General features: G+C 42.0%; 1 protein-coding gene across 10 annotated transcripts in view; it reads right to left on the reverse strand.

Moving 5' to 3' along the window:
• Positions 1-25863, reverse strand: part of USP40 (ubiquitin specific peptidase 40) — a 70750-nt gene that overhangs the window by 16551 nt on the left and 28336 nt on the right. For all 10 annotated transcript variants that reach the window (XR_014785762.1, XM_084819987.1, XM_084819951.1 and 7 more), the window contains 11 exons: positions 23187-23257; positions 21624-21943; positions 12865-12991; positions 11198-11255; positions 10080-10133; positions 8325-8413; positions 5806-5892; positions 4031-4067; positions 3433-3497; positions 2233-2307; positions 1011-1137 (listed from right to left, as the gene is read on the reverse strand). Coding sequence is in view for 9 of the 10 variants with exons in the window: in XM_084819987.1 (XP_084676113.1) it covers positions 1011-1137; positions 2233-2307; positions 3433-3497; positions 4031-4067; positions 5806-5892; positions 8325-8413; positions 10080-10133; positions 11198-11255; positions 12865-12991; positions 21624-21943; positions 23187-23257 (1110 nt within the window). In the remaining variant the exon portion in view is untranslated. The remainder of the gene's footprint in view (positions 1-1010; positions 1138-2232; positions 2308-3432; positions 3498-4030; positions 4068-5805; positions 5893-8324; positions 8414-10079; positions 10134-11197; positions 11256-12864; positions 12992-21623; positions 21944-23186; positions 23258-25863) is intronic.

The following is a 25863-nucleotide window of genomic DNA, read 5'->3' on the forward strand; positions in this document are numbered from 1 at the left end:
CATCTCAAAGCCCTCAAAGAAGAGTGCCTTGTTTTTCTACCTTTCAAATGATGCCCAGACCAGTAACAGTTTCCCTTAAAGCTACTCTTTTACCAATTCCCCAGCTTAGAGATTCTGTGGCTTCTGAAAGGGAAACTCTAAAAACAGAAAGCTCATGTCTTCTGTGAGCATCATCTTATTTTTACATATCAACAGTTTAGTTTTTACCCAGCTGAGGAGGTCAATAATTTCTCTATAGGTATATAAAACGGCTGTGTTTGAACATCACGCTAGAACATCACGCTTCCCTAACCTGGTGCCCTCCAGATGTTTTGGGCTAAAACTCCCAGCATCCCTAACAATAAGCTACGCTGGCTGGGACTGATGGGCACCAGGTTGGGGAATGCTATGCTAACCAACAGTTTAACGTGACATGAACAAGGCTCTTCCTGACCTCATGTGCTTCCCTCATCCTCCCGAAAGCTGAGTTTGGAAGCGTTCACTTCCATTTTTGGTTAACACCTCTTCCTGCATTGTTTATACTGGGAACTGTGGTTAACAGTTAACATTAACAATGGTTAGTTTCAACAAACCAGCTTCAGAAGCCACAATTTGAAGATGGACTGTTTGAAACTAATCATAGTTAATGTTAACCATAGTTTATTGGTCCGGATGACTCAGTAAGCCATGCTTAACTAAAAGTGAAAGCAAAAGCTTTCAAACTCCTCCTCCTTGGCCATGCAGGAAGAGGAGGGGGAGTGCACAAACCCAAGACTCACTGCAGTTGGTTGCTGTTTATACACATTGTGCTAAACCATGGTTTAGCATGTTATGCAAACACAATTAATAGCCTGCAAACCACAAAGTATGTGTTAGTCCAAGAAATGATTATTTATACTGACCTTCAAAAATGTGTTCAAATGAAAACCTGCTGCTGACATGGTGATATTGGGATGACCGGATAGCTATTTCCAGTGCTGAAAAATTCTTACAGTCTTTTTACCCTTTATGCTTGAGTATTTATAGCTTACCTCCAGATGCAGAGAGCCCCAAAGCTCCCACTTTTTTGCTAATGCAGTTCACTTGGTCTGGAATGTTCCTTCTGCACCTCAGTTGAGAAAAAGGTTTATAGCACCAGACAGGCACTTTCAAGAATCCCTTTGGAAATTAATGAAAAGTGTTATACAATGTACCACTACCAACGAACAAAATGTAATGGCTTTAGAACAGATACTAGCTCTAATACATCTGAACAGAAGATTAAACAAAAACATGCAGAGAGTGCATTGCTATAACAAGTTCATTTACTCAGCTACTGGCCTTTTTCCTGATTCCCCTGAGACATCCCAACACTTCAAACAGTTTTTCTCTACCTCTTTTATCCATCTTGGATGTGTCCATTGACATCTTTGGTTCACTTCAATGCTTCTATCCTTGCTGGTTCTTCTCTTAACTATACCTCCAATACTTCTCCTCCTATATCTGTCTGGCCCTTCCCCTTATATAGGTCTACTGTCTTGCCCACTAGGTCATAAATGAATAATCTACTCATGGTTCTTCAAGCCAACTCACCTTCCATCTCACAAATGAGCAATTTCACCAACAGGATCGCCTCACCTTTGTCCTTCCTTGTTTTGTGGATCACTGTACCATTGTCACAGTGTTCACCACTCTACTATTCAGCTATCTTTCTATGTTAGGCAAGCCCCATGCCAGGTCCGAGACACTTTTATTTAATAAATCAGTTTATTAAGCCAGTGTCAGGCCCACACACTCCCCTACTCCTCAAACACCATCTTTAGCACTTTGATACTAGTCTCTTTAAACCACAGTTCCTCATTATGCCCGAAATGAGGAACTGTCATTTAATGTCAGTTCACTAACCAGGATCTTAAACCATGGTTTGATCCTGGTTAGTAAACTGATATGAAACCACAGTTCCATGTTTGGAAATAACAGGGAACTGTGGTTTAAAGAGACCAGGTAACAAAGTACCAAAGCACCAAAGCCAGCATGTAGGAGGGGCAAATACACAGGCTTGAAGCTCATTCCTGGCTCATTAAACAATGGTTTATTAAACCAGGTATTACATCCAAACTGGCTCATAATGGCATAACTGAGGATAAGCATAATTCTACAGATTAAACTGTTTTTCTTTTCTATCCCCATGGTAACATCATTGCTATGCTGGAACCAAACCTAAGGGGCTAGCTTTCTAAATAGTACAGTTTAACAAAAAACTTATTATGTTACCTTTGGTGGAAGCTTCCCCTTGGCAACATTCAAGGTCTCTCCACTGCAGATATTAAGTTCTTTTAATGTGGCACTCTTGAGGAAACAAAGGTAATACAAAGAGCATTACACCTAATCAAATGTCAAACAAGCCAATTTTTTTAAAAAGAAAAAAGTATCTAAGCAGTAGAGCCATAGGACCTGTCTGCTTATAGCAGAGCCCCCAATAGCAGATTTCCTATTTGTAAAGACTAGCGCTGGGCTGAAAACAACAGAATGACATTTAATAGGGATAAATGCCCAGTTCTGCACCTAGGAAAAAGAAACCAAATGCACAGTTACAAGATGGGGGATACGTGCCTCAACAACACGATAAGCGAGAAGGATCTTGGAATTGTTGCTGATCACAAGCTGAATATGAGCCAACAAAGTGATGTGGCTGCAAAAAAGGCCAATGCTCTTTTGGGCTGCATTAACAGAAGCATAGCTTCCAAATCCCGGGAAGTACTAGTTCCCCTCTACTCAGCACTGGTTAGGCCTCATCTGGAGTACTGTGTCCAGTTCTGGGCACCACACTTTAAGAAAGATGCAGACAAGCTGGAGAGGGTTCAGAGGAGGGCAACAAGATGATCAGGGCACTGGAAACAAAGCCCTATGAAGAGAGCCTGAAAGAACTGGGCATGTTTAGCCTTGAGAAGAGAAGACTGAAGGGAGATATGATAGTGCTCTTCAAGTCCTTGAAAGGTTGTCACAGAGAGGAAGGCCAGGATCTCTTCTCGATCATCCCAGAGTGCAGGACACGGAAGAATGGGCTCAAGTTACAAGAAGCCAGATTCCAGATGAACATCAGGAAAAACATCCTGACAGTTAGAGCAATACGACAATGGAGCCAACTGCCTAGGGAGGTGGTGGGCTCTCCCATGCTGGAGGCATTCAAGATGAGGCTGGACAGCCATCTGTCAGGGATTCTCTGACTTCCTGCATTGAGCAGGGGGTTGGACTCGATGGCCTTGTAGGCCCCTTCCAACCCTACTATTCTATGATTCTATGAATACTAAAAATACTGTGAACTGAAGTAGTAATGGGTTTATAGAAATGTGCTATAGTTGCTCATACATTTTGGATCAACACATGTTTACTGCAACTAAAAGCTCATTATTTACTTAGTACTTTAAATGTAATATCAACTGTAGTACTTGTGTAAAAAAATAGCATTTTTACTTCCTCATTTAATGCTTCCCCAACTTCATAACACCAATCAATCTTTCTCAAATGCCAGCTGTCCCCTGCAAAAAATGCAGAATATGTGAAGTCACTTCATAAATATAATTCCTATACATTTATCAGTTTATAAAATACTTATACAGAAGGTCTTAGATAGCTTCAGTTGTCTACTTCTAATAATATACCCAATCTGCAAAGAAGAATTAGATGTGGGGGATTCTGAATTACATAACCTCCAGATTCCTGCCACAGCTTGCTTAAAACTGCCACCAATATTTTCTCATCATAAAAATCTGAGTATAGCACAACTGTTTGTTTACTTCAGAAATGTCACTTTATTCATCTTTAACAACATGCAGTATGCAAATAAATTATGAAGAACTGCAAATCTCTGAAGTCTCACTGTAAACACTCAAGATTCTTGTAACCTTTGAGCAACACCTGAAGGACATCATTATTATTCTTCAAATGTATCCAATCTTTCCCCAAGCAAAAGTGACAGACATAAATTATCAATGCATGGATGGAGAGATCAGGAAAGAAATCTTCTTCCACCCAAAAAACTAATACAAAATACTAATATTCTTATACTAACCTGCTAGGCCAGATTTCTTTAGCATTAAGTTTAGACACTGAAAAAAAACACATCATACGAAGTTAGTACAATTTAAGTACTGGCAAACAGCAGAATTGTCTTATCTAAAAAAGAACATACTTACACTTGCAACACTCAAGTCAGAGCATATCATGGCAATAAAATATGCACACACTTGAACCCTAGGATAGAAAACCATCTGTTTTTCATTTTTAACATGAAATTGGAAAACGTGTGTTATCCACTCTGCGCACTTAAGGCAGTGTTGACAGTGACTATGGAATTCCTTTCCAGTAGAGATTCAGCTATCCCCCACACTGTTGTCATTCAGGTAACAGTTAACGATGTATTTATTTGTTCAAGGGAACTGTTTTCTGGTGTTGTAGTGATAGTTTTATTGTATTATGTACTTGTAATTTTAGAGTTATGATTTCATCAGTTCATGTATTCTATTGATTTTATATGGATCATTAGCAGACTTCTTGCAAGGATAGGTGGGATATAAATATAAATAAATACATAAATATTATTATTCTAAACTAGTCAAGTGCCCACCACTTTAATGGGGTGAATAGTGGTCAGGCTGCTCCCGTTATAGTGGAAATGTGCAATGGCAGTAGATTTACAACTGACAGGGCTCACAAGAGTTATCCCCACTGCCTGACAGGAGTGATGCCACTACCACTGCAAGAAGAGAGAGGGGAAAAGATGGAGAAGACAATCTCTTCCAGCCCCTCACCCCCTGGCCAGGCAATGCATCAGATTCCAGAGAACCACTGCTTCCCCTCTTCTGAACACATGATGGATTTCCTATATGCTGGACAAGAGGTTGTATGAATGACATGGGAGGTCCAGCATGATGACAAGAGGAAGGCCAAGACTTTTATAAAATACAAATTATGGATTGCCAATCACATATCTTAGTTGATTAACCAACTGATTGTTTAATTAACTGATTACATTTAAATAGGTTTGCATATTATAAAAACCTCAATATAGGTGCTTTTTAGACATATACATATGTCAGTAAGATTAATAAAAAACCTAATACTTGGGCATTAAAAAGGCTATGCCTGGATTCAGACTTTGCTTCCACTGGTGGAAAAGGAGGAGTGACTTTTGCCGATACCCCTACAGGCCCTCACACCCTTCAAAAGTCTGCTCTGGAGGGTTGAGACACCTTCTGGAACAATGTGGGAAGTCGAGCTGGGGGCTGTAGAGAGAGGGGGGAAACTGGCAGAACTTGCCTCCACCCCTTCTGCTGATGGGTTTCTTCCACTGGATCAAAAGATTTCCATGGGTGGAAGGAGTCTCCCATTTGTGGGATCCAACCCAATGTTTAGTATTTTGTTTTTTATTCCTGATTACAACACCACACCAAAAAGAAATAGCCTCAAACAATAAATACTTGTGCCCTTGAATCATGGCCTCATTTTATTTTATTTATGAAGTTAGGGCCAAGCCCACACAGGACAGTTTAGAAAATAAAACAATATGACTAATACAATAAATATGAAAACTAATACCCCCTCTCCAATTAATCAACTAAAACTTAAGTTGACTGTGCTTTAATTAGACAGACTAAAGTGTGTTGCCCTAATAATCTACTTATTTTAAAAGGATAATTTGTTTCTCCAGACTTGGACATTCTATTTTAAACCACAGTGTACTGTAGCACCAGAGTAACACAACACAGTAACATAGTAGCCATACAACAATTCTGAAATGTTCATACAGCAGATGTTTTGCATGGAATGTATAGCTCCTGTATTTACCTCTCTTACAGTAGTCATCTCCTCCACCACTATCTCCATCTCTGGACTAGACTGAAGATCATGGCCCACAATAAAATGCAAGAAAAGCTAGGAGAAAGATAGCATACAGCTTCAATTAGCTTAAAATGCTCTACACCAGGAGTTGGGGAACCTGTAGGTGGGGGTTACTCCGACGCAAGTGTGTATAGGATTGCACACTTAATCTGAAAATATAGCAGAGGTTTGCAACCTGTGGTCTTCCAGATGTTGGAATCCAACTCCCATCTGCCCCAGCCAGCATGATTAGGGATGATGGGAGTTAGGAGTCCCATAACATTTGGAAGGCCACAGGTTGCAAACCCCTGCTATGCTTGCAGATTATGGAAGCAATCCTATACACATTCACCTGGGAGTAAGCTCCACCAAACCAAATGGTGTGTACTTCTGAGTAGGCATGCATAGGATTGCTCAGTAATGTTTTTTATGTACCAATAATTCAACATGTAACCTTGCAGATAAATCCAAGAGAATTACTAGCTCATTTGATAAACTATTTATGACACCTCAGTGGCCCAGAACGAAAACAAAACAGAAAAATAACAGTTTTCCAATTTTAAAAAAGCTTCCTTGCCTGGTCATCTGAGGAAGAATCTTACTCAGCCCAGATCAGGCAAAGATTTATTTAAACATCTGAAATATGTATATGTAGCTCTACCTCTCATTCAAATCTTCACCAAGGTTGGCCGTAGAATCCCTGTCCAAATGTCTGGAGACGGTGAGTGGCTGGATGGGGAGGAATAAGCTGAACCCTGACAAGACCGAGGTACTTTTGGTGGGAGACAAGAGGAGGCTGGGGGATGATGACCTGGTGTTGAATGGGGTACGGCTACCCTTGAAAGACCAGGTCCGCAGCCTGGGGGTCATTTTGGACTCCCAGCTGTCCATGGAGGCTCAGGTGTCAGCTGTGAGCTGGACAGCGCTGTATCAACTCCATCTGATACGGCGGCTGCGCCCCTACCTTCCCGACCATCTGCTCCCATCGGTAGTACATGCCCCGGTCTCCTCTCGTTTAGACTACTGTAATGTGCTCTACGTGGGGTTACCCTTGAAGACGGTTTGGAAGCTGCAGCTGGTACAGAACGCGGCGGCTCGCCTGATTAAAGGCAGCCACCGGCGAGATCACATCACTCCAGTGCTGAAGGAGTTGCACTGGTTACCAGTTGTTTTCCGGGCCAAATTCAAGGTGTTGGTTTTGACCTTTAAAACCCTATATGATTCCGGCCCAGCCTATCTTAAGGAGCGCCTCCAGCAACACCAGACAGGCCGCTTAACAAGATCAGCCTCGGATGGCCTTCTCTCTGTCCCATCAGCCAGGACAGCTAGACTGGTGGGGACGAGAGAGAGGGCCTTTTCTGTGGTGGCCCCCACTCTGTGGAACTCCCTCCCTAGGGAACTCCGTCATGCCCCCTCTTTAATGAGCTTCCGTCGTGCATTAAAAACGTGGTTGTTCAGGCAGGCATTTGGGGTGGGTTAGGGTATTTTAAAAAAAAAATTATGGTAGAGAATTTTATTGTTTTAAATTGTTTTATGGTGTGTTGTACATCGCCCAGAGTAGCTGGGTGACCAGCCAGATGGGCGATTAATAAATTTAATAATAAATAATAAATAAATAATAAATAATAAATATGAATACTTGCATTTAAGTATTTGTAAGGTGCCTTGAATTAAGATTTAAAATTGAAAATAAGTTTAAATTTAATTTTGCTACTGTATTCTTACAGACTGAGAGGCCATAGCTTAGAGGTGGAGCAGAGACTTTGCATGCAAACAGTTCCAGGTTCAAAGTCTGGCATCTTTACTTAAAGCAGGGATAGGCAATCTGTGGCCCTAAGATGTTTTGGTCCACAACTCCTATCAGCCCTAGCTAGCACAGCCAGTGATAAGGGCCAATGAGAGTTGTAGGGCAAAACATCTGGAGGACCTCAAGTTGTTCACCCGAGATAAAGGATTTCAGGTAGCAGGTTAGGAGTAATTTTTCTCTTCCCAAGACCATGGGGGAGTTGATGCCCATCAGAGTTTACAATACTGACAGTAAAAGGCAGCTTCATTTATTCTTATGTTCAACAACCAGTAAGCAATGGATAAACCCAACACTATAAAATTATGTAACTCTTATAAGAAAGACCACAGATCTTATAAGATCTTAAACCGACTAACTTCAGTTCAATGGGATTTCTGATTTCAGAAATGAGATTTCTAAGAAGGTTTGGTTGGGGGTGGGATTTAAAAGGATTAGTTATAACAGGACAAGCACTGTTACTTATGAATCTGAAAAGGAAGTATTATTTAGCATAACAGCTGTGAGCCAACACAGTCCAAGTGCATTAAAAACAGTGTACTAAACGTTTAGCATGACTTCGATGAGATGTGGACTTCAACCAAGGGAACATTAATTCTATTCTGTCACTTTCAATACTAACAAAATGATAAGAATAGTTACAAATGTTTAAAAAATAACACTGTGAAAAAGCTTATTTTACCTGAGTGGCTGTTGGAGCTTTTCCAGAGCACAGTCCTAGCAAGCTTCCCATTTTCAGCTCTGCTTCTTTAACAGTATAATCCTCAGGCACTTAAGGAGTCCAGAACAGGAGCGCACAAAGTTTAGTTTATTAAAGCAATAATATTTAAGCAGAAAATCTCCAAAATGCATTGCAACAGTATTAAACAGGAACCCCTCAAATGCATTGCAACACATATAAATTACAAATATTGGATCACTGGACACTTCATTGTTAATTCATTGCTAATTAGAACTTACATGGCCCAGTCGTTTTATGTGCTGGATATATACTTATTTATGGCCCGTTCCAAGATTGGAAACCGAGACTGAACTCCTTCTATTGCCCTGGCATCATTTAAACTATTTTACACTATTTTAGAGTTTTCCTATTTCTTCTTGCAGTCGTTCTCCATATATAGAATACACCAATCCATTTTGCCTACTAAAACATGTGTGTGTGTGTTGGGGGGGGGGTGTTGCTGTATAGATTTTCTGAATGTACGCAAGCACTGAGGTTCCCTCAAGCCTACTAATACCTCCCTCTTGTGTGTGGATAGCATTGTTTTGGCTACATCAGCACTTACACCTGAACATCAGAAATGGAGGTTATGATGATGCTGGACTACAGTTTTAAGCCAAACTCAGTAAAAGCTTGCCAGTGTATACTTCAGATATTAACAATACTGAGAAGCATGCATTAAGTATTAGATAGGAAAGCTTCCACTTTCATTTTGTCTGCAGAGAGGAAGCCTACACGCAAATAGCTGTGCACACATAGGCTTCCTCCCTGGAGATGTCCACACCAACACATGGACATCCGGGGGGTGGGCTAATGGTGTGCCTGATCCCAGGACTAACAGCACAGTTTATATGTTAGTAAGGAAACTAAGGCATATCCAACCTGTGTTTCCTCACAATACATGCAGAAGGGAGGAAGGGGTGGGTAGGTGGGTGGGTGAGGCACTTTCAAGGAAGAACTGGTGGGAAAGCAGGGTATGCTTTACCATTATCCTGCCCACCAGTTCTCCCTGCAAGTGACCTGTAAACTCGCCCCTAGTTTTTTTAAATGATTTTTTTCTCCACCTGGGCTCTGAAATCTGGCTGGTGGGGAAAAAACCAAGGGGGACTGGGCATTTGCAGGGGTGAATGAAGGTATGTGACAGGGATTAAGCCCACTGATCCTCCCCTACAGTGCTCCCTCCTCTCCTATAACTTATAAAATGTGGGGTTGGGACCACATATTTGTTCATATAATGTCTAATTCTGCTGGAAGACAGCAGTCCTCAAACACACCTACTCTGGAGTGCCTTACTATTTTTAGTGGGATTAAGAGGAAAAAGATGTGACCTGTTTGCAGGGTTGTTAAATATGTGGTGTGGGCTGGAGTCCATTGGATGACTTTGAGGTCCTTTTTAAGGGAATCTTCATACATCACATGTTTCTACATGACAACAATCCAATGCTACTTTCATCAGCTCTCTAAACTGTGTACTTTCAACAGGAAAAGTACATGTGCCACAATAGTCATATTTTCCAAAAGAGATTCTTTCCATTCTGAAAAATATAATATGCAATGCAACCCTAAGCCTAAAGAGAGAGGAAGATGCAATTAACATAGATAAAACAAATGGTTGGCTGACCACACAAAGCTACTTTGATCAGGGGGTGGGAGACAGAACATACATGTCATGTATCTGTATTAAATTTTACTTGGATGATAACTACATGACCTTACCCGGACAGAGAAGTTTTCCATTTTTGCTAATGGGTCTGAGACAGCTATTGTTCACTGTAACATGAGAAAAGGGACAACAATGGAATAAACGCAGCTATATGCAGTTTCATTTACCTTAGGATTAGCATAGACTTTTGTCCTCTACAGTAACAAGCCGACACACACACCCATCCCAAGACATACACACACTGATGCCCCGCACACACACTCACACAGTTTCCTCTCCCCACAATCCTGATCTCAGTGGGGAGAGGGCAAAGTTATAACCTCCCTTGCCACCCACAGTGATATGGGTGCATCAGGATCACTGAAGGGGGCAAGGTTAAAGCCCCCCCTGCCCCCAGTCGAGACCCTGATCAGGATTGCTGTTTCCCTGCTAGTTACAGCACCCGAACAGTTGTCTATTCCCCACGGTCCACCTGATAGTTGATCAACTGGGCAGTGGGGGAAAGTGGATGGGGCTCCGCAGGCTGCACCGAGAGTGGCCAAGTGCCACATGTACCAATGGCCTGCCCACCTATGGTGTAGGTTCTCTGTAACAAATTTCAGCTGGTTGGGACAGACTTTGACTTTATATTGAATAGAATATTTAGGCATTTAAACAGTAGAAGATTTGATCCCTGTATCTTAATCATACCGGTGCTCAATACAGGTGCCTGTACAATAACAGAAATTAAGAATTTCTTCTGTGCACACAAAACGTTTCCCTTTAATCATTTTTGTGCAATACTAATCTGTGCAGTAGACTAATAAATTATCTTTAAAAATGATAGAAACTGCCATGTCTTAATATTTTATCTACCATTAAAGAAAGGGGTAAGTGGGCAGGATTTAGCAGTGTTCTTCTCAGTGGAACGGCATTCACAGAATGTTCATGCTGGAGGAAACTGCTCTGGAACAATGTGGGAGGTGGCATGGGGGCTGCAAGCAGAAGGGGGGATTGGTAAAAATCACCTTCTGCCTTCCTCCACCGGGAGCCTCTACTAGACCTCTGAATCCACTCTGGATTGAACCCATTAACTTTTATCCTACCCCACTCTTTTATATTACTTAAAGTCTTCAACAACTTTGAAATAACAATTCAACTAAATAAAACAAAAGACGTAAACCTAATTTACCTAGCTCCTTGTCCAACTGCATTTCCTCTATTGCTTTAATTCTGATATCTGCCATCACCTAAAGGAATAATGCAGAGCAAGAAGTGATATAGCAAAGGAACACAGACTCTAGGTTGTATTCTATGGTTACAGGGGCAGAAAGCAGCTCGCACAATTAATCTTTCTCTTCCCCTTCCCCTTGCAGTCCCCTGAAAACCCTCTCCAGAGGGTCATGGGGCCCACCTGTACAGTGTGGGCTACACGGAACTGCAGTAAGAGCAGGGATCACCCAAAACTAGGCAGAGAAATCTTGCCCTAGGTTTTCAGAGGGAACATGGAGCTATAGAAGGGAGGAGGGGTTAGAGAAAGAACAGTTCTGTGAGATACCTTTCACTCACCCAACCACTGGATACAACCCCTACAACCCCTTTGCAGTTATTTATATACTCACCTCTCTCAATAGATGATAGAAAAATGTTAAAGCTATTAGCAGCCAAGAATTTCATTTTTGGCTGAGAAAACCTCTCTAATATATGTTACAATAAATAAGCCAAACAAAGAATGAGATTGTACTGAGGAAGATGAGAGGGAGAGCAAGGCCATTCTACCAGCCGTGCTGAAGAGCTCCCTCAGGAGGGCTCCTCCTCCCTCAACTGTCTCCACCAGCAGCCATTCCAGCATGCTGCGCTGAGGGAGATAAGAGGGTGAAAGACTTTATTTTTCCTCTTCCCTCCCTATTCCTTTTTCTTTGTGTGCCACATCTTTTAAATTGTAAGCCTGTCAGGAGACACTGCCTTCTTTTAATGATATGTAAGCTGCTCCAGGAGCCTTTTTGGCTGAGGAACGGGATACAAATACTCTAAATAAATATATAAATATATAGAAAAGCTTGGTATATCAAAAGAATACATATTTAAGTGTTTCCCTCACTCACACACAGCAACTATTTATATATCTTTTAAAAATCATCTCACATCTTATTTTTCTCCATAAGCTAATGAGTAGTTACTGAAACCATTTTTAACTTGCCCAGGGTTTTTTTGTGTCAAGCAATAGGTACCCAGTCATTTTTAATTGTACTTTAGTCCTTAAAAATGGTTTGGTGTCCCAAGATTATAGCTCACTTCCTATGTTTTATTTCCCAACTTGCACGCTAAAGATGCATGTAGGGAAACTGCTGGAATATACCCAATAACACATGCCTTGGTAATATGCAAAGAGTCAGCTGCAAATATGAAACATACTTGTGGCAAGCCTTCCTGAAGACTGTCATGTGTCCAAGTATAAAAAGTAAACACAGAAACACATGTGTACTGCAGAGAACCCAGCCATTTAACTATACACCCACCACTCAGAACAGACTGTACCACACACATATTCGCACTTTAAACTGGGGTATTTATTTGTATCCTACTTGAAAAATTGAGGTGTGAATCAGCCCTCAGACTCACAGCTGACAATATGCATGTTACAAACACATGCAGTCTTCAGGTAATTTCCTACTTCCCTATAACCATCTAAAAATACAAGCAGAACAAAGTAACAAAGGAAGCAGCTTTCTATAACTGGACAAGTTAGAAAGTAAAATAAAACAAAATAGCTGAGCTAGGCTGGGCTGAATGGAAGGAAATGAATCATAGGAGATGATGTCTCTCAGAGCCATGCACAATCACAATTCCTTTACTTACTGTTTCAATAGTTGCAGTAATTTTAACTTGCATCTCTTCAGCCTCCAAACTACAGAAATTTTTTACTTGTAACCAGCTGATATCATGCGTAAAAGCAGTCAAATTGCCGCCTGCCACATTCACCATGCTGCAAACAACACATGCTTAGAATGCATAATTGTGCACCACGTGTAAGACAGACTGCAGGAAAATGTGTTCTGAACAATTGTACTTATGTAAATAACTAAATGCCCAGCAAGATAGGTTCTTGTTCTTATACAATGAACTTTTCTTGCAAATATCAGTCACATATTTCATATTTCAGTCTTGCTCATGAAGACAACACTGTGATAGGCAGTGTATATGCGTCACAAATCACACCATCACATTTTAAATCTGGTTTTAGTCAATATCACATTCTTACCAGATTTTTTTCTTTTTTCCTTCTCTTCCTCTTGTTATTTAATTAATTATTAATCAATCAGATACTATGAAACAAGTTTATGTTTGAAGGAGATTTGGGCTTTGGGAGAATGATATATATTGAAGGGTGGTTGCACACAGACTTATTTTTATATACTTTAATCTTTGATTTTTTTTACCATTGCCTCAGGCAGTCATTGAGTGGAGGGGCAATCCAAAACTATTCTAAATTAAAAAATAAAATACACTTAAGACAAATTCCTACAACCCTTTCATCCCATAGGCCAGAATCCAAAGAACTTCACAAATAGTTCTGTAAGTTAAGCCCAAGGAATCTTTGTGTTTGAGATTGTTTGAACAGTATACTCCAGGGCCCCAGCCATACTACATAGCAATCTGTGTTGAAACGGCTGAGACAGCAATTTCTGATATGTTCAAAGGAAGGAGGTCAAAATCCCACTAAGCGTGCCCAAGTCCTTGAGTGAATCTAAAGTAGCTCTTCGGCGCCCAGCTATGGTTCCTTGTCCTTAAGTCAGTCTGTGGTGACTTTTAGCTCTACTGCTGTTGGTTGAGCTCACTGTGTGATTAATGCCACCGCTGGATTTGGGGCATCTGTTCTATTGGAGCTATGTGCTGAAAGCTAATGTGTACCATTCTTCAGCATATGATGCTGACACTCAGTCCATAGCTGATTAAATTAGCACAGTTGAGCATGTGTTAGTTTGTACAGTGGGACAGTTGCCAAGAGATATTTCTGAAAGCAGACCCCAGGAATACCAACTCCAGAGAAATCCATTCAGATGACTTAAATTCCAGTATGACTCTACATGATCCAAGAATCAGATCCAGTTAAAGACAGCTGTCATCATCTGTATGGATACTAATGCAAAGAGAGCCAACAAAGAAGCTCTAGCACTGAAGATATGCATTCCCATATCACACTCCATTTGTACTGTCAAGAGAAATGAAACTATAAAACTATTTTTAAAATGACACATAAGAACTGGGAACAAGAATGATTAAATATAGGTTTTCTCACAGAAGCAGATCTATGAGGCAAAACCTGACAGCAAAAATGGGGCATAAATTAAGCATCTTAGGAGAGAGCTCCAGCACTAAAGGGTCCAAAGGAAACATTGGAAAAGGAAACCAGATTCTTAACAGTCTGTTTCCCACCTCTCAGCTGAGCAGAGCAGAGCACAGCAGAGCAGAGCAAGCTGCTCCAGCTGGTCCAGGGACTACAGAAGCAAGCAAGCTCCCAGAGAGCGAGTGACCAGAGCAAGCCAACAGGGGGAGCAAACAGGAGTTGGCCAGGGGAGTTTGGCAGGGGAGTTCAAGGGGGAGGCCCCAAACTTTTTTTTTCTTTTCTTTTTTAACAAACTTTTTTCCATTTATTTGTCTTGTAACACACACTTCCACACCAGTGGGACACTGCTTTTAACCTCTAGTGAGTAGAGGAGCAGGCACAGGCTAGTCTAGAACAATCACAAAGCTAGACACAAAAACGGAAAAGAGGCTATGGAAGGACAAGACTCTCCAGTGGTGGTGACCTGCAAGGTGTGTGCAATGTTTGTTTTCTTGCCTGAGAACAACAAGGCCTACATCTGCAACAATTGCAAGTTGAACACGCTGCTGGAAGAAAAAGTAAGTGGACTGGAGCGGCGACTGTCGACCCTCCGGGGAATGAGAGAACATGAAGAGTTCTTGGACAGAATGGGGGAACTACAGCAGCAAAGGGAAGACGAGAAGCTTGAAGAGCAACAGCAAGAGGAGGCAGTGGGAAATGCTGAGGTGAAGAAAAATGGAGTAGAGGATACTCCTTGGAAAAAGGTGACAGTTAGGAGAAGAAGAACTAGACGACACTCTGTGCCAGTGGAAGCAGTGGAGCTGTGGAACCGATTCCAGGTACTTGCGGATGGGACTGGAGGACAGCCTGCAGAGGAAGAATCACAGGGGAACCTACATGAGAGTGAGCAAGAGGCTGAAGGTCAGTCAAACAGAGGCGATGAAACCCAGGCCTACAACAACAACAAGAAGAGAAGAGTGGTAGTAGTGGGAGACTCCTTGCTGCATGGGATCGAGAACCAAGTATGTCGCGAAGACCCGTGGACTCGCCAGGTATGTTGTCTCCCGGGAGGACAAATTAGAGACGTAACTGAAAGGTTGCCTACACTCATAAAGCCCACTGACAGGTATCCCTTTCTTCTCATTCATGTGGGAACAAATGATACCGCCAAGCGGAGCTACGAAGAAATCACATCAGACTTTGAAGCTTTGGGAAGGAAACTCATGATCTTTGGGACCCACAAAGTTTTCTCATCCATCCTTCCAGTAGTTAGAAGAGGGATAGAAAGGGAGTGAAAAATACTCCGGGTGAATGACTGGCTACAAAGGTGGTGCCGACGAGAGAGATTTGGATTCTGGGACCACGGGCTATACTTCATAGAAGATGGGCAATTGGCAAGGGACGGGTTGCGCCTCACAAAGGATGGGAAGAATGTGTTTGGCCACAGCATGAGGAACTTCATCAGGAGGGCTTTAAACTGAATCCTACGGGGAAGGGAGATATAATGTTGGGAGTAACAATGGACGTAGGTGCATGCACCGCAACAGAGAGAACAGCTCTGATAGCGCTCAATAATAGTCTTCAGACACATATAGGAGGAAAGCCAGACTATGAAGCACATGGTCTTCGATGTCTATATACTAATGCCCAGAGTATGGGAAACAGACAGAACGAACTTGAACTCTTAATACAGGAGGGAAATTATGACTTGATAAGTATAACTGAGACTTGGTGGGATGACTCTCATGACTGGAATACAGCAATTGAAGGATAGAACTTGTTCAAAAAGAACAGGAGGAACAGAAAGGGAGGTGGGGTTGCACTGTATGTGAAAAATACATATCTCTGCACAGAAATACAGGAGGATGAGCTTGGTAGCCCCATCGAGAGCATCTGGGTTTAAATAAATGGAGCAAAGAATAAAAGGAACTTGGTGGTCGGAGTCTACTACCGGCCACCCAACCAAAGAGAAGACGAGGATGAAACTTTTGAAAAGCAAATAGCCAACGTTTTAAGGAAGCATGATGTAGTAGCAATGGGGGACTTCAATTTCCCCGATATTTGTTGGGAGACAAATTCTGCAAAACATGGCCCCTCCAGGAAATTCCTGACTTGTGTGGCAGATAACTTCCTCCTACAGGAAGTAGAGGAAGGAACTAGAGGATCGGCTATCCTTGACTTGATCCTAACCAACAGAGATGACTTAGTGGATCAAGTAGCAGTTACAGGAACTCTGGGGGAAAGCAACCATATTGTACTTGAGTTCTTGGTTCTAAGGGAAGCAAAAGCCAAGTGTAGTCAAACGCGTACCCTGGATTTTAGGAAAGCTGATTTTAATTAACTCAGAACAATGATCAGCAAGGTCCCATGGCAAGCGACGCTAATGAGAAAAGGAGTCCAAGATGGGTGGGAGCTTTTAAAAAAGGAAATTCTCAAGGCACAATCACAAACAATTCCAACAAGAAGAAAAGGTGGAAGACAACAGAAGAAGCCAATGTGGCTTCACAAAAAGCTTAGGGATGACCTGAAAACAAAAAAGGACACATATAGGAAGTGGAAAGAAGGCCAAGTAACAAAGGAAGTGTACAGGCAGGTAGCACAGAACTACAGGGATGGCATCAGGAAGGCTAAAGCTGAGAACGAGCTGAGGTTAGCGTGGGATGCTAAAAACAACAAAAAGGCTTTCTTCAGCTACGTGCATAGTAAAAGGCAGAGAAAAGACATGGTTGTTCAGCTATTAAATAAGGATGGCAAAATGATAACAGATGACAAAGAAAAGGCAGAGGTGCTCAATTCCTGCTTTGGCTCAGTCTTCTCCCAAAAGACGGTCTATGACCCCCCTGGCAAAGGCAAAGTACAGGCTGAAGGGGCAGGATTGCAGCTTGGGATCGATAGGCATATGGTCAAGGAACACCTAATTACTTTGAATGAGTTCCAATCTCCAGGGCCAGATGAACTGCATCCTAGAGTAATAAAGGAACTGGCAGAAGAACTCTCAGAACCGCTGTCTATTCTCTTTGAGAAATCATGGAGGACGGGGGAAGTGCCAGATGACTGGAGGAGGGCTAATGTTGTCCCTATCTTCAAAAAGGGTAAAAAGGAGGAACCTGGGAACTACAGACCAACTACAGTCTGACATCAATCCTGGGGAAAATTCTGGAGCAGATGATAAAGCAATCCAACTGGAAGCACCTTGAAAACAATGCAGTGATTACTCGAAGCCAACATGGATTTGTCAAAAACAAGTCCTGCCAGACAAATCTGATCTCATTTTTTGATCAAGTAACCTCCCTTGTGGACCGTGGGAATGCTGTGGACATCATATACCTCAACTTCAGCAAAGCTTTCAACAAAGTGCCCCATGATATCCTGATGAGCAAACTAGCTCAAAGTGGGCTAGATGAAACAACGATCAGGTAGATCCACAGTTGGCTACAGAATCGGACTCAAAGAGTGCTTATCAATGGGACCTTCTCAAACTGGGGACAGGTAACGAGCGGGGTACCACAGGGCTCTTTCCTGGGCCCAGTGCTTGTCAACATTTTTATTAATGACTTGGAGGAGGAGGTGCAGGGAATGCTGATCAGATTTGAAGATGACACAAAATTGGGCGGGATAGCTAATACTTTGGAAGACAGAAACAAAATTCAAAGTGATCTGGATAGACTGGAGCACTGGGCAGAAAACAACAGAATGCCATTTAATAGGGATAAATGCCAAGTTCTGCACCAAGGAAAAAGAAACCAAATGCACAGTTACAAGATGGGGGATACGTGCCTCAACAACACGACAAGCGAGAAGGATCTTGGAATTGTTGCTGATCACAAGCTGAATATGAGCCAACAATGTGATGTGGCTGCAAAAAACGCAAATGCTCTTTTGGGCTGCATTAATATAAGCATAGCTTCCAAATCCCGGGAAGTACTAGTTCCCCTCTACTCAGCACTGGTTAGGCCTCATCTGGAGTACTGTGTCCAATTCTGGGCACCACACTTTAAAAAGATGCAGACAAACTGGAGAGGGTTCAGAGGAGGGCAACAAAGATGATCAGGGGACTGGAAACAAAGCCCTATGAAGAGAGACTGAAATAACTGGGCATGTTTAGCCTTGAGAAGAGAAGACTGAGGGGAGATATGATGGCGCTCTTCAAGTACTTGAAAGATTGTCACAGAGAGGAAGGCCAGGATCTCTTCTCAATCATCCCAGAGTGCAGGACACGGAATAATGGGCTCAAGTGACAGGAAGCCAGATTCTGGCTGAACATCAGGAAAAACTTCCAGACTGTTAGAGCAATACGACAATGGAACCAATTACCTGGGGAGGTGGTGGGCTCTCCCACACTGGAGGCGTTCAAGATGAGGCTGGACAGCCATCTGTTAGGGATGCTCTGACTTGGATTCCTGCATTGAGCAGGGGGTTGGACTCAATGGCCTTGTAGGCCCCTTCCAACCCTACTATTCTATGCTTCTATTCTATGAACTACATATTTTAGCCTTGTTCAGAGTTGTACACCATTTTTTTTATTTATTTTATTTACAATGTTTATATACTGCTCCACATCAAAGATTTCAGTCAAGTCCTTACACACCCCTTGTTCACATAACTTGTTTCTCAGAAGCAGAGATGTAAAATTTCCAGAAATTTTGAGGCCATGGGGGAAAGATACAGTTTTTTTTCCAGGGGGGGTGTCAGAAAAATTGGAAATTTTGGAAAAACTGAAAAATAAGCAGTACTTCTTTTTTAGAGGTATTTAGAAATCTAAAGTCACTTTGTCGCTTTAAGCCAGCCTTCCCCAACCTGGTGCCTTCCAGATATTTTGGACTTCAGCTCCCATCAGCCTCAGGCAGCACAGCCAATGGTCGGGAATGCTGGGCACTGTAGTCTACAACATGCAGAGGGCAGCAGGTTGGGGAGCGCTGCTTTAGGAACATAAAGGAGCCTTTCTGTTCCTAGAGTTATTTTATGTATGATTTAGAGTTTGCTCATAGAAATATTATTATATTTATAACTTTTAAAAGTAAACTCAGTTAGTACATTTGTAGTTAATGTCTGAATAAAATAGAACTATATTAAATAACTGCTATAGCATCAGAAACACAGGACTCTATAGAACTAAACCCAAGCTGTCAAGAATGTACATTTACCATCAAGAATGCACAACGGTGACTCTACTCGCATACTGGGAAATAAGCATAATGTCTGTCAGTAAAATATACTTTAGATCAATAATTTGATTAAGGAATGAAAGAACTACCTATGCTGGGAATCTTACAGAGAGCATTAAAAAAACATTTTCCCCAAGGCGTAATTATTTCCTGACATTTTACGTCTCTGGTCTTTCTATAAAAGTGTTATTACATAGTTTTTTAGAAATCATTTTTGTGGGAGTAAAGACTGGGTAACAATATATAAGCACTTTGTTGGAAGGAGCAATCCTATGGCCACTAGACACTGTCTAGAGGGCCACAGGATATGCTCTTTTCCGGGAACCGACCTCGGAGCCCACACTCCGAGGTTGGTTCCCAGAAAACTGACTTTCCTTTTTGTCCGCGCTGCCTCCGAGGCAGCGCAGACAAGCCCCATCCTCCACGCTCGTAAGAGGAGTGCAGAGTGACTGAAAAGGGGCGTTCCAGGGTGGGGAGAGTGGGGCTGCACGTACGACACATCCAATGTGTCGTACGGCAGTTTCCACTCCTGGTTGGGCCCCCCACCGCTAGACAGCTGAAAACAGATGTCTAGCAAAAAACAGCAAGGCAGAAGAGACGCGGAGAGAACGATCCCCCCATGCCTCTCCTGCCTTGCTTTGGACAGGCGGCCGCCTCTGAGGTTGGAGGTGGCCACTTACCTAGTTAGGATCGAGCCCTTAAAGTCTAAAAGAAAGTATTTTATACTCTAAAGCTGTTCAATTTTCCCAATTTTTTGGAAAAAAGACAAAAACGGTCCTCAGGGGGGAAAAAAGGGGTCTTCCTGAATTTTTCCAGGTTTTTTTTCCAGGTCTTCGCATCTCTACTCAGGCATACTACCTTTTAACTCATACCCAAACTAACATTTTCCGACTGCATCTACTTCGCCATATCTTCTCTCCCATAGATCAACATAGGTTAGTCATGCTCTGGAGCCAAGAGCAAGCTGGGAATGGAAAGAGAGGATAGAGGATGTCATTGACCCCTATACTATATTTGCCGGAGGATGGACCTTGCCATGTCTTTTTATGTTTCTGCTTGGAAATTATCATTACCAACTCTGAGCTCTTCAGATAGCAGGATAAAAGATCCCCACTTGACTTATGTGGACAGGTTTAGGGGGGAAATTAGGGGCTTTAGGGGGCTTCAAACACTGTTCAAGGTTCACTGGGGGAGTGGAGGGAAGGAAAGTGAGATGGGGGGAGAAAGGAAAAAAGGACATCTTTTCTTTCCTACTCTCCTGAAATCTTCCTTCTCTGCACTATATAGTGCTAAAGGGCTAGGTGTCAACCCTGAGCTTTATTGCTATATAGCAGGCCCAAGAAAAATGTTTCTGGGGAGTAGGAAAGGAAACCTACCCCACTGAACCAATGAAGCCTTCCTATATAATGCATGAAAAGGGAGATTTAAACCTCAAGGCACAGTCCCCCCACAACCTGAATCCCTCGTCGAGACACTTCAAGATACTTGAAGCTTCAGCAGACCAATCACTCCCTTTTTCTCCCTCTCTTCCCCCAGCTGATGCTCAACTGCCCTCAACATTCCTGGAAGCTATTGATCATGCTTAGTCCTCATTGGGCTGGTTTTGGTGTGCCCCTCTTTTCTTTTAAAGTTACAGCTTAACATGTTTCTGCATACCTGGCTCATCAACAAATATATGGGACCCACTACCTTGTTCGTGGGTGGCCCTATTTTGCTGCCAAACTAATAAGTATTGGACCACCAAGTTTAGTTTTGAAAGGAATTATGATTATGATACGAAGAAGCAGCTACTTTTATTTGTAGCAGGCTGAGGTTGTTCGGAAAAACCCTGTAGGGATATCACAAAAGAAGCAGACTGCCTAGGCAACTTGTGGAATCAGCTCAGATTTGTAGAGGTTTAATAATCTATCAAGAATGGTGTACATCTGCTGCCAGAGTTTAGGAGGTTGTCTCTGATGGCTCTCAAGGAACTTTAAAGGTTAAGACTCTATGAATTAAAGTACACATCAGTTTAAAAAACATACAAAAAAGAAAGGACTTACCAAATAGCCTTCCCGAACTGAATTACACAATAAAATCAGAAAGGAGAATTGCTATTTAATAGGAAACCAAGCTGCAACATTTACCTTTGGTCATGGCTATCTAAAACCAGTACTGAGCTTCCATTGGTCAGGCCAACATTTCTGAGAGTCTTCTTCATATCTTCTTCAGGGATGACTTTCCAGTTCTCAGCCTCTTTATTAGACCCTGAATGATTCTTTAAGATGATCCCTTTGGGTGACATTAAGGCTTCACGAACAATTCCAAGGCTTGAACTACAAGAAAATACATGCTGGGATTCCATAAATTGTTGTCCTTTCCGCCCTTCATTATGTCCAGCTAAACGAAGAACATTTATGAGAACAGGTTCATGGTCAATGCCAGTCTGAACCTCCACTCCATTCACCTACGGGAACAAAACAGAATTATTTGAAAACAGATTATGGGAGCACATTTCAGGAAATTAACTCTTCAACTGCAGAACTTGGTCACTGGTGAACTATGATCTTTCTTGTATACTGCATGGAGCACACTATGATCCAGTTTTCTAACTAATATATTATTTTTAATGAATATTCTGAAACTTTGTGTGGTGGTAGTAAAATGAGCAAGTCATAACCAATGAGCAGCTGACAACTCTGTCTGCCAAAAATATTAACCAATTTCAAAGCCAGGAAAGTCACATTTCAGATTACTGATGATTTCAGCAATCTCAGTTTAGCAACATAAGGGTTGCTTATGTTTCCCTTCATTTTGCTTTATTTCCTTCATTAAATGGAACTCTCACAGAACATGCAAAGCACAAAATCTGCAAGTCAAATGTTGGTGTACACACATATGCAATAGTTTTGAAAAACATAACTAAGGAAACCAAAAAAGTACTTATTTTCTGTCAGAGAAAAAAATTTACAAAGCTAATATTATATATTATTAAGACATACTGATGTGAAGCAGATGTTTTAATGCACTTCCTTTTTCTTTGGCTATTTGCCATTGGCATTTTAAGAATTTCATTTCGGGAAAAATCCTTCCTATCAGAAGAGCCCCGCTTCTCTTCTTCCTCTCCACTGGAGTGCACAGAGGTAGTTCAATAGGGACATCTGGGAAACTGGAGGTCTGTGACCGTCTCCTATATCCCCATCAAGTCCTCCCTCTCTGTGTGCTGCAGCTTACTCAAGATCCAGATTTCAAGTAAACTGCACTGTGCAGAAGGAGAAGGTGGGATAGGAATATGGGAAATGCACAGAGATCTCCAATTTTCTGGATTGCCCTGGTGTACTGCCACCACACCTGCCAGGGGAAGAGAAGTAGGTTCATGGGGATCCAGGTGTGGGTGCTGCCTTCTTGTGTGGGGAACTACTGTGGTCATCATTTAAGTTTTGAGCTCTGTGGAAATGGAAAGAATACATATTCAGTGGGCATAGTTTTTGCAAACGCCTATGCCACCAAGAAAAATAAATGACCCAGGAATGATTGAGGCAGAACAATGAGATCCTGCCACAAGGAAATAAAATTAGCACTTCCCATATGAATAATTAGATTCTAACTATTAACTGGCGTGGGGTATGTAATTTAACAGAAGGTTTAAATAAATTTTTAAAACCTGACAAAAATACATTTTCCCCATTTACAAGACCGAGGATTTTTACCTCCTTTCCATTCCACACAAATATATCCGCTCCATCAAAAAGTCCAATACTGCTCAAGGTAGAATCATCACCTGACAAGAACAAAAGAATTTTTAATCTCACAAAATATATCCCGAAAGTGAAAAGGCCCTTTAAAATTGCATCAGCCAATTACAGTATAAAAATCATCAGTAGCATTTGATTTGATTTCTAATATCAGAAAGTAGGACTGTATTAGTCAAGCCTGAATTATCCATGCTATTTGTTCATCTAAATACAGTGGCTTGGACTCAACGAAGGGGGGGTTGCCTATCTTGCCTCCAGCCTCAAAAAATTGGATCCAGAGAGTCAGGAAATCCTCCAGAATGCTATTTTGGGAGCAGCAGGACTGCAGATTGGGAGGTGGGAGGGAACTCTCCATGAGTGGAAGTGTTCATGTGGTCAGATCTTTCAACCCAAACTGTTTTCTCTCTGAAACTGAGAAATTCTGCTCTACAAAAATCCTGAACGACACAAAGACAAAACTATGCATGTGGAACAAGCAGTACAAATCAGGCAAAGTTACAACACTTAATTAGTGTATTTGTATTCTTCAGTTTGATTGCATAATTTGTTCTGGGATAGTTATTGTGCCTGAATTTGTTTTTTGTTTGTCAAATCCTTTTGCTACTTAAGAATGTTACAACCATCTTTACCCATTCAGGATTTAGGAAACAAGAGACAAATGTCTTCATCATGTCTTAAATCTTCAACGCTCTCCACACTGCTTAATATCCTAAGAAAAAGTGCCTCTCCTAGCAAATTCTTGCTCCTCAACTAGTTTTCCTTCTCTCCAATCAATCCTACCTCATTTCCATAAGTTTCAAATCCTGATACACTCAAAAATCAGTGCTGCTAGGAATCCCCATCCAGCAGATACAGTCAGATTGAGGAAACAGACAAGCAGCAACCTAGAGTAATAAAGGAACTGGCAGAAGAACTCTTAGAGCCACTGTCTATTCTCTTTGAGAAATCATGGAGGACGGGTGAAGTGCCAAATGACTGGAGGAGGGCTAATGTTGTCCCTGTCTTCAAAAAGGGCTAAAAGGAGGACCCTGGGAACTACAGACCAGACAGACATCAATCCCTGGGAAAATTCGGGAGCAGATGATAAAGCAATCCATCTGGAAGAACCTTGAAAACAATGCAGTGATTGCTCAAAGCCAACATGGATTTGTCAAGAACAAATCCTGCCAGATGAATCTGATCTCATTTTTGATTAGGTAACCTCCTTTGTGGACTGTGGGAATGCTGTGGACATCATATACCTCGACTTCAGCAAAGCTTTCGACAAAGTGCCCCATGATATCCTGATGAGCAAACTAGCTCAAAGTGGGCTAGATGAAACAGCTACCAGGTGGATCCACAGTTGGCTACAGAATCAGACTCAAAGTGTGCTTATCAATGGGACCTTCTCAAACTGGGGAGAAGTAACTAGTGGGGTACCGCAGGGCTCAGTCCTGGACCCAGTGCTCTTCAGCATTTTTATTAATGACTTGGAGGAAGAGGTGCAGGGAATGCTGATCAAATTTGCAGATGACACAAAATTGGGCGGGATAGCTAATACCCTGGAAGACAGAAATAGAATGATAGGCTGGAGTGCTGGGCAGAAAACAGAATGACATTTAATAGGGATAAAAGCCAAGTTCTGCACCAAGGAAAAAGAAACCAAATGCACAGTTACAAGATGGGGGATACTTGGCTCAACCAGACTGCAAGCGAGAAGGATCTTGGAATTGTTGCTAATCACAAGCTGAATATGAGCCAACAATGTGATGTGGCTGCAAAAAGGCAAATGATATTTGGGGCTGCATTAATGGAAGTATGGCTTCCAAATCACATGAAGTACTAGTTCCCCTCTACTCAGCACTGGTTAAGCCTCACCTGGAGTACTGTGTCCAGTTCTGGGTGCCACACTTTAAGGATGCAGACAAACTGGAGAGGGTTCAGAGGAGGGCAACAAAGATGATCAGGGGACTGGAAACAAAGCCCTATGAGGAGGGACTGAAAAAATTAGGCATATTTAGCCTTGAGAAGAGAAGACTGAGGGGAGATACAATAGCGCTTCTCAAGTACTTGAAAGGTTGTTACAGAGAGGAAGGTCAGGGTCTCTTCTCAATCATCCCAGAGTGCAGGATATGGAATAATGAGCTCAAGTTACAGGAAGCTGGATTCCGGCTGATCATCAGGAAAAATGTCCTGACTGTTAGAGCAATACGACAATGGAACCAAGTCCCTAGGGAGGTGGTGGGCTCTCCCACGCTGGAGGCATTCAAGATGAAGCTGGTCAGCCATCTGTCAGGGATGCTCTTAGATTCCTGCATTGAGCAGGGGGTTGGACTTGATGGTCTTATAGGCCCCTTTCAACCCTACTATTCTATGTTTCTATGATATCTGCTGCACTAGGTAGGCAAAGAACATGCACCTCAAGGGAGAACACTCCGCCTCCACCAGCTAGTATACCCCATCGGTATTTTCACATTACACTCTTTTCACAAACTTGCATCCTAGACACTCTTTTTTCTATCTTTTCCTGTCACACAGTTCTCCCAACCCATTCTAAGCATGAGTAACAGGACTAGTTCATACAAAAAGCAAATTTTAGGATGCAAGTGAAGGACTCTTATGACTGACTGCTCTTTCAGATTAAGAACTGCAC

This window comes from Heloderma suspectum, chromosome 1, assembly GCF_057233095.1.
Source record: "Heloderma suspectum isolate Gila_16-S chromosome 1, 16-S_ref, whole genome shotgun sequence".
Lineage (NCBI taxonomy): Eukaryota > Metazoa > Chordata > Lepidosauria > Squamata > Helodermatidae > Heloderma > Heloderma suspectum.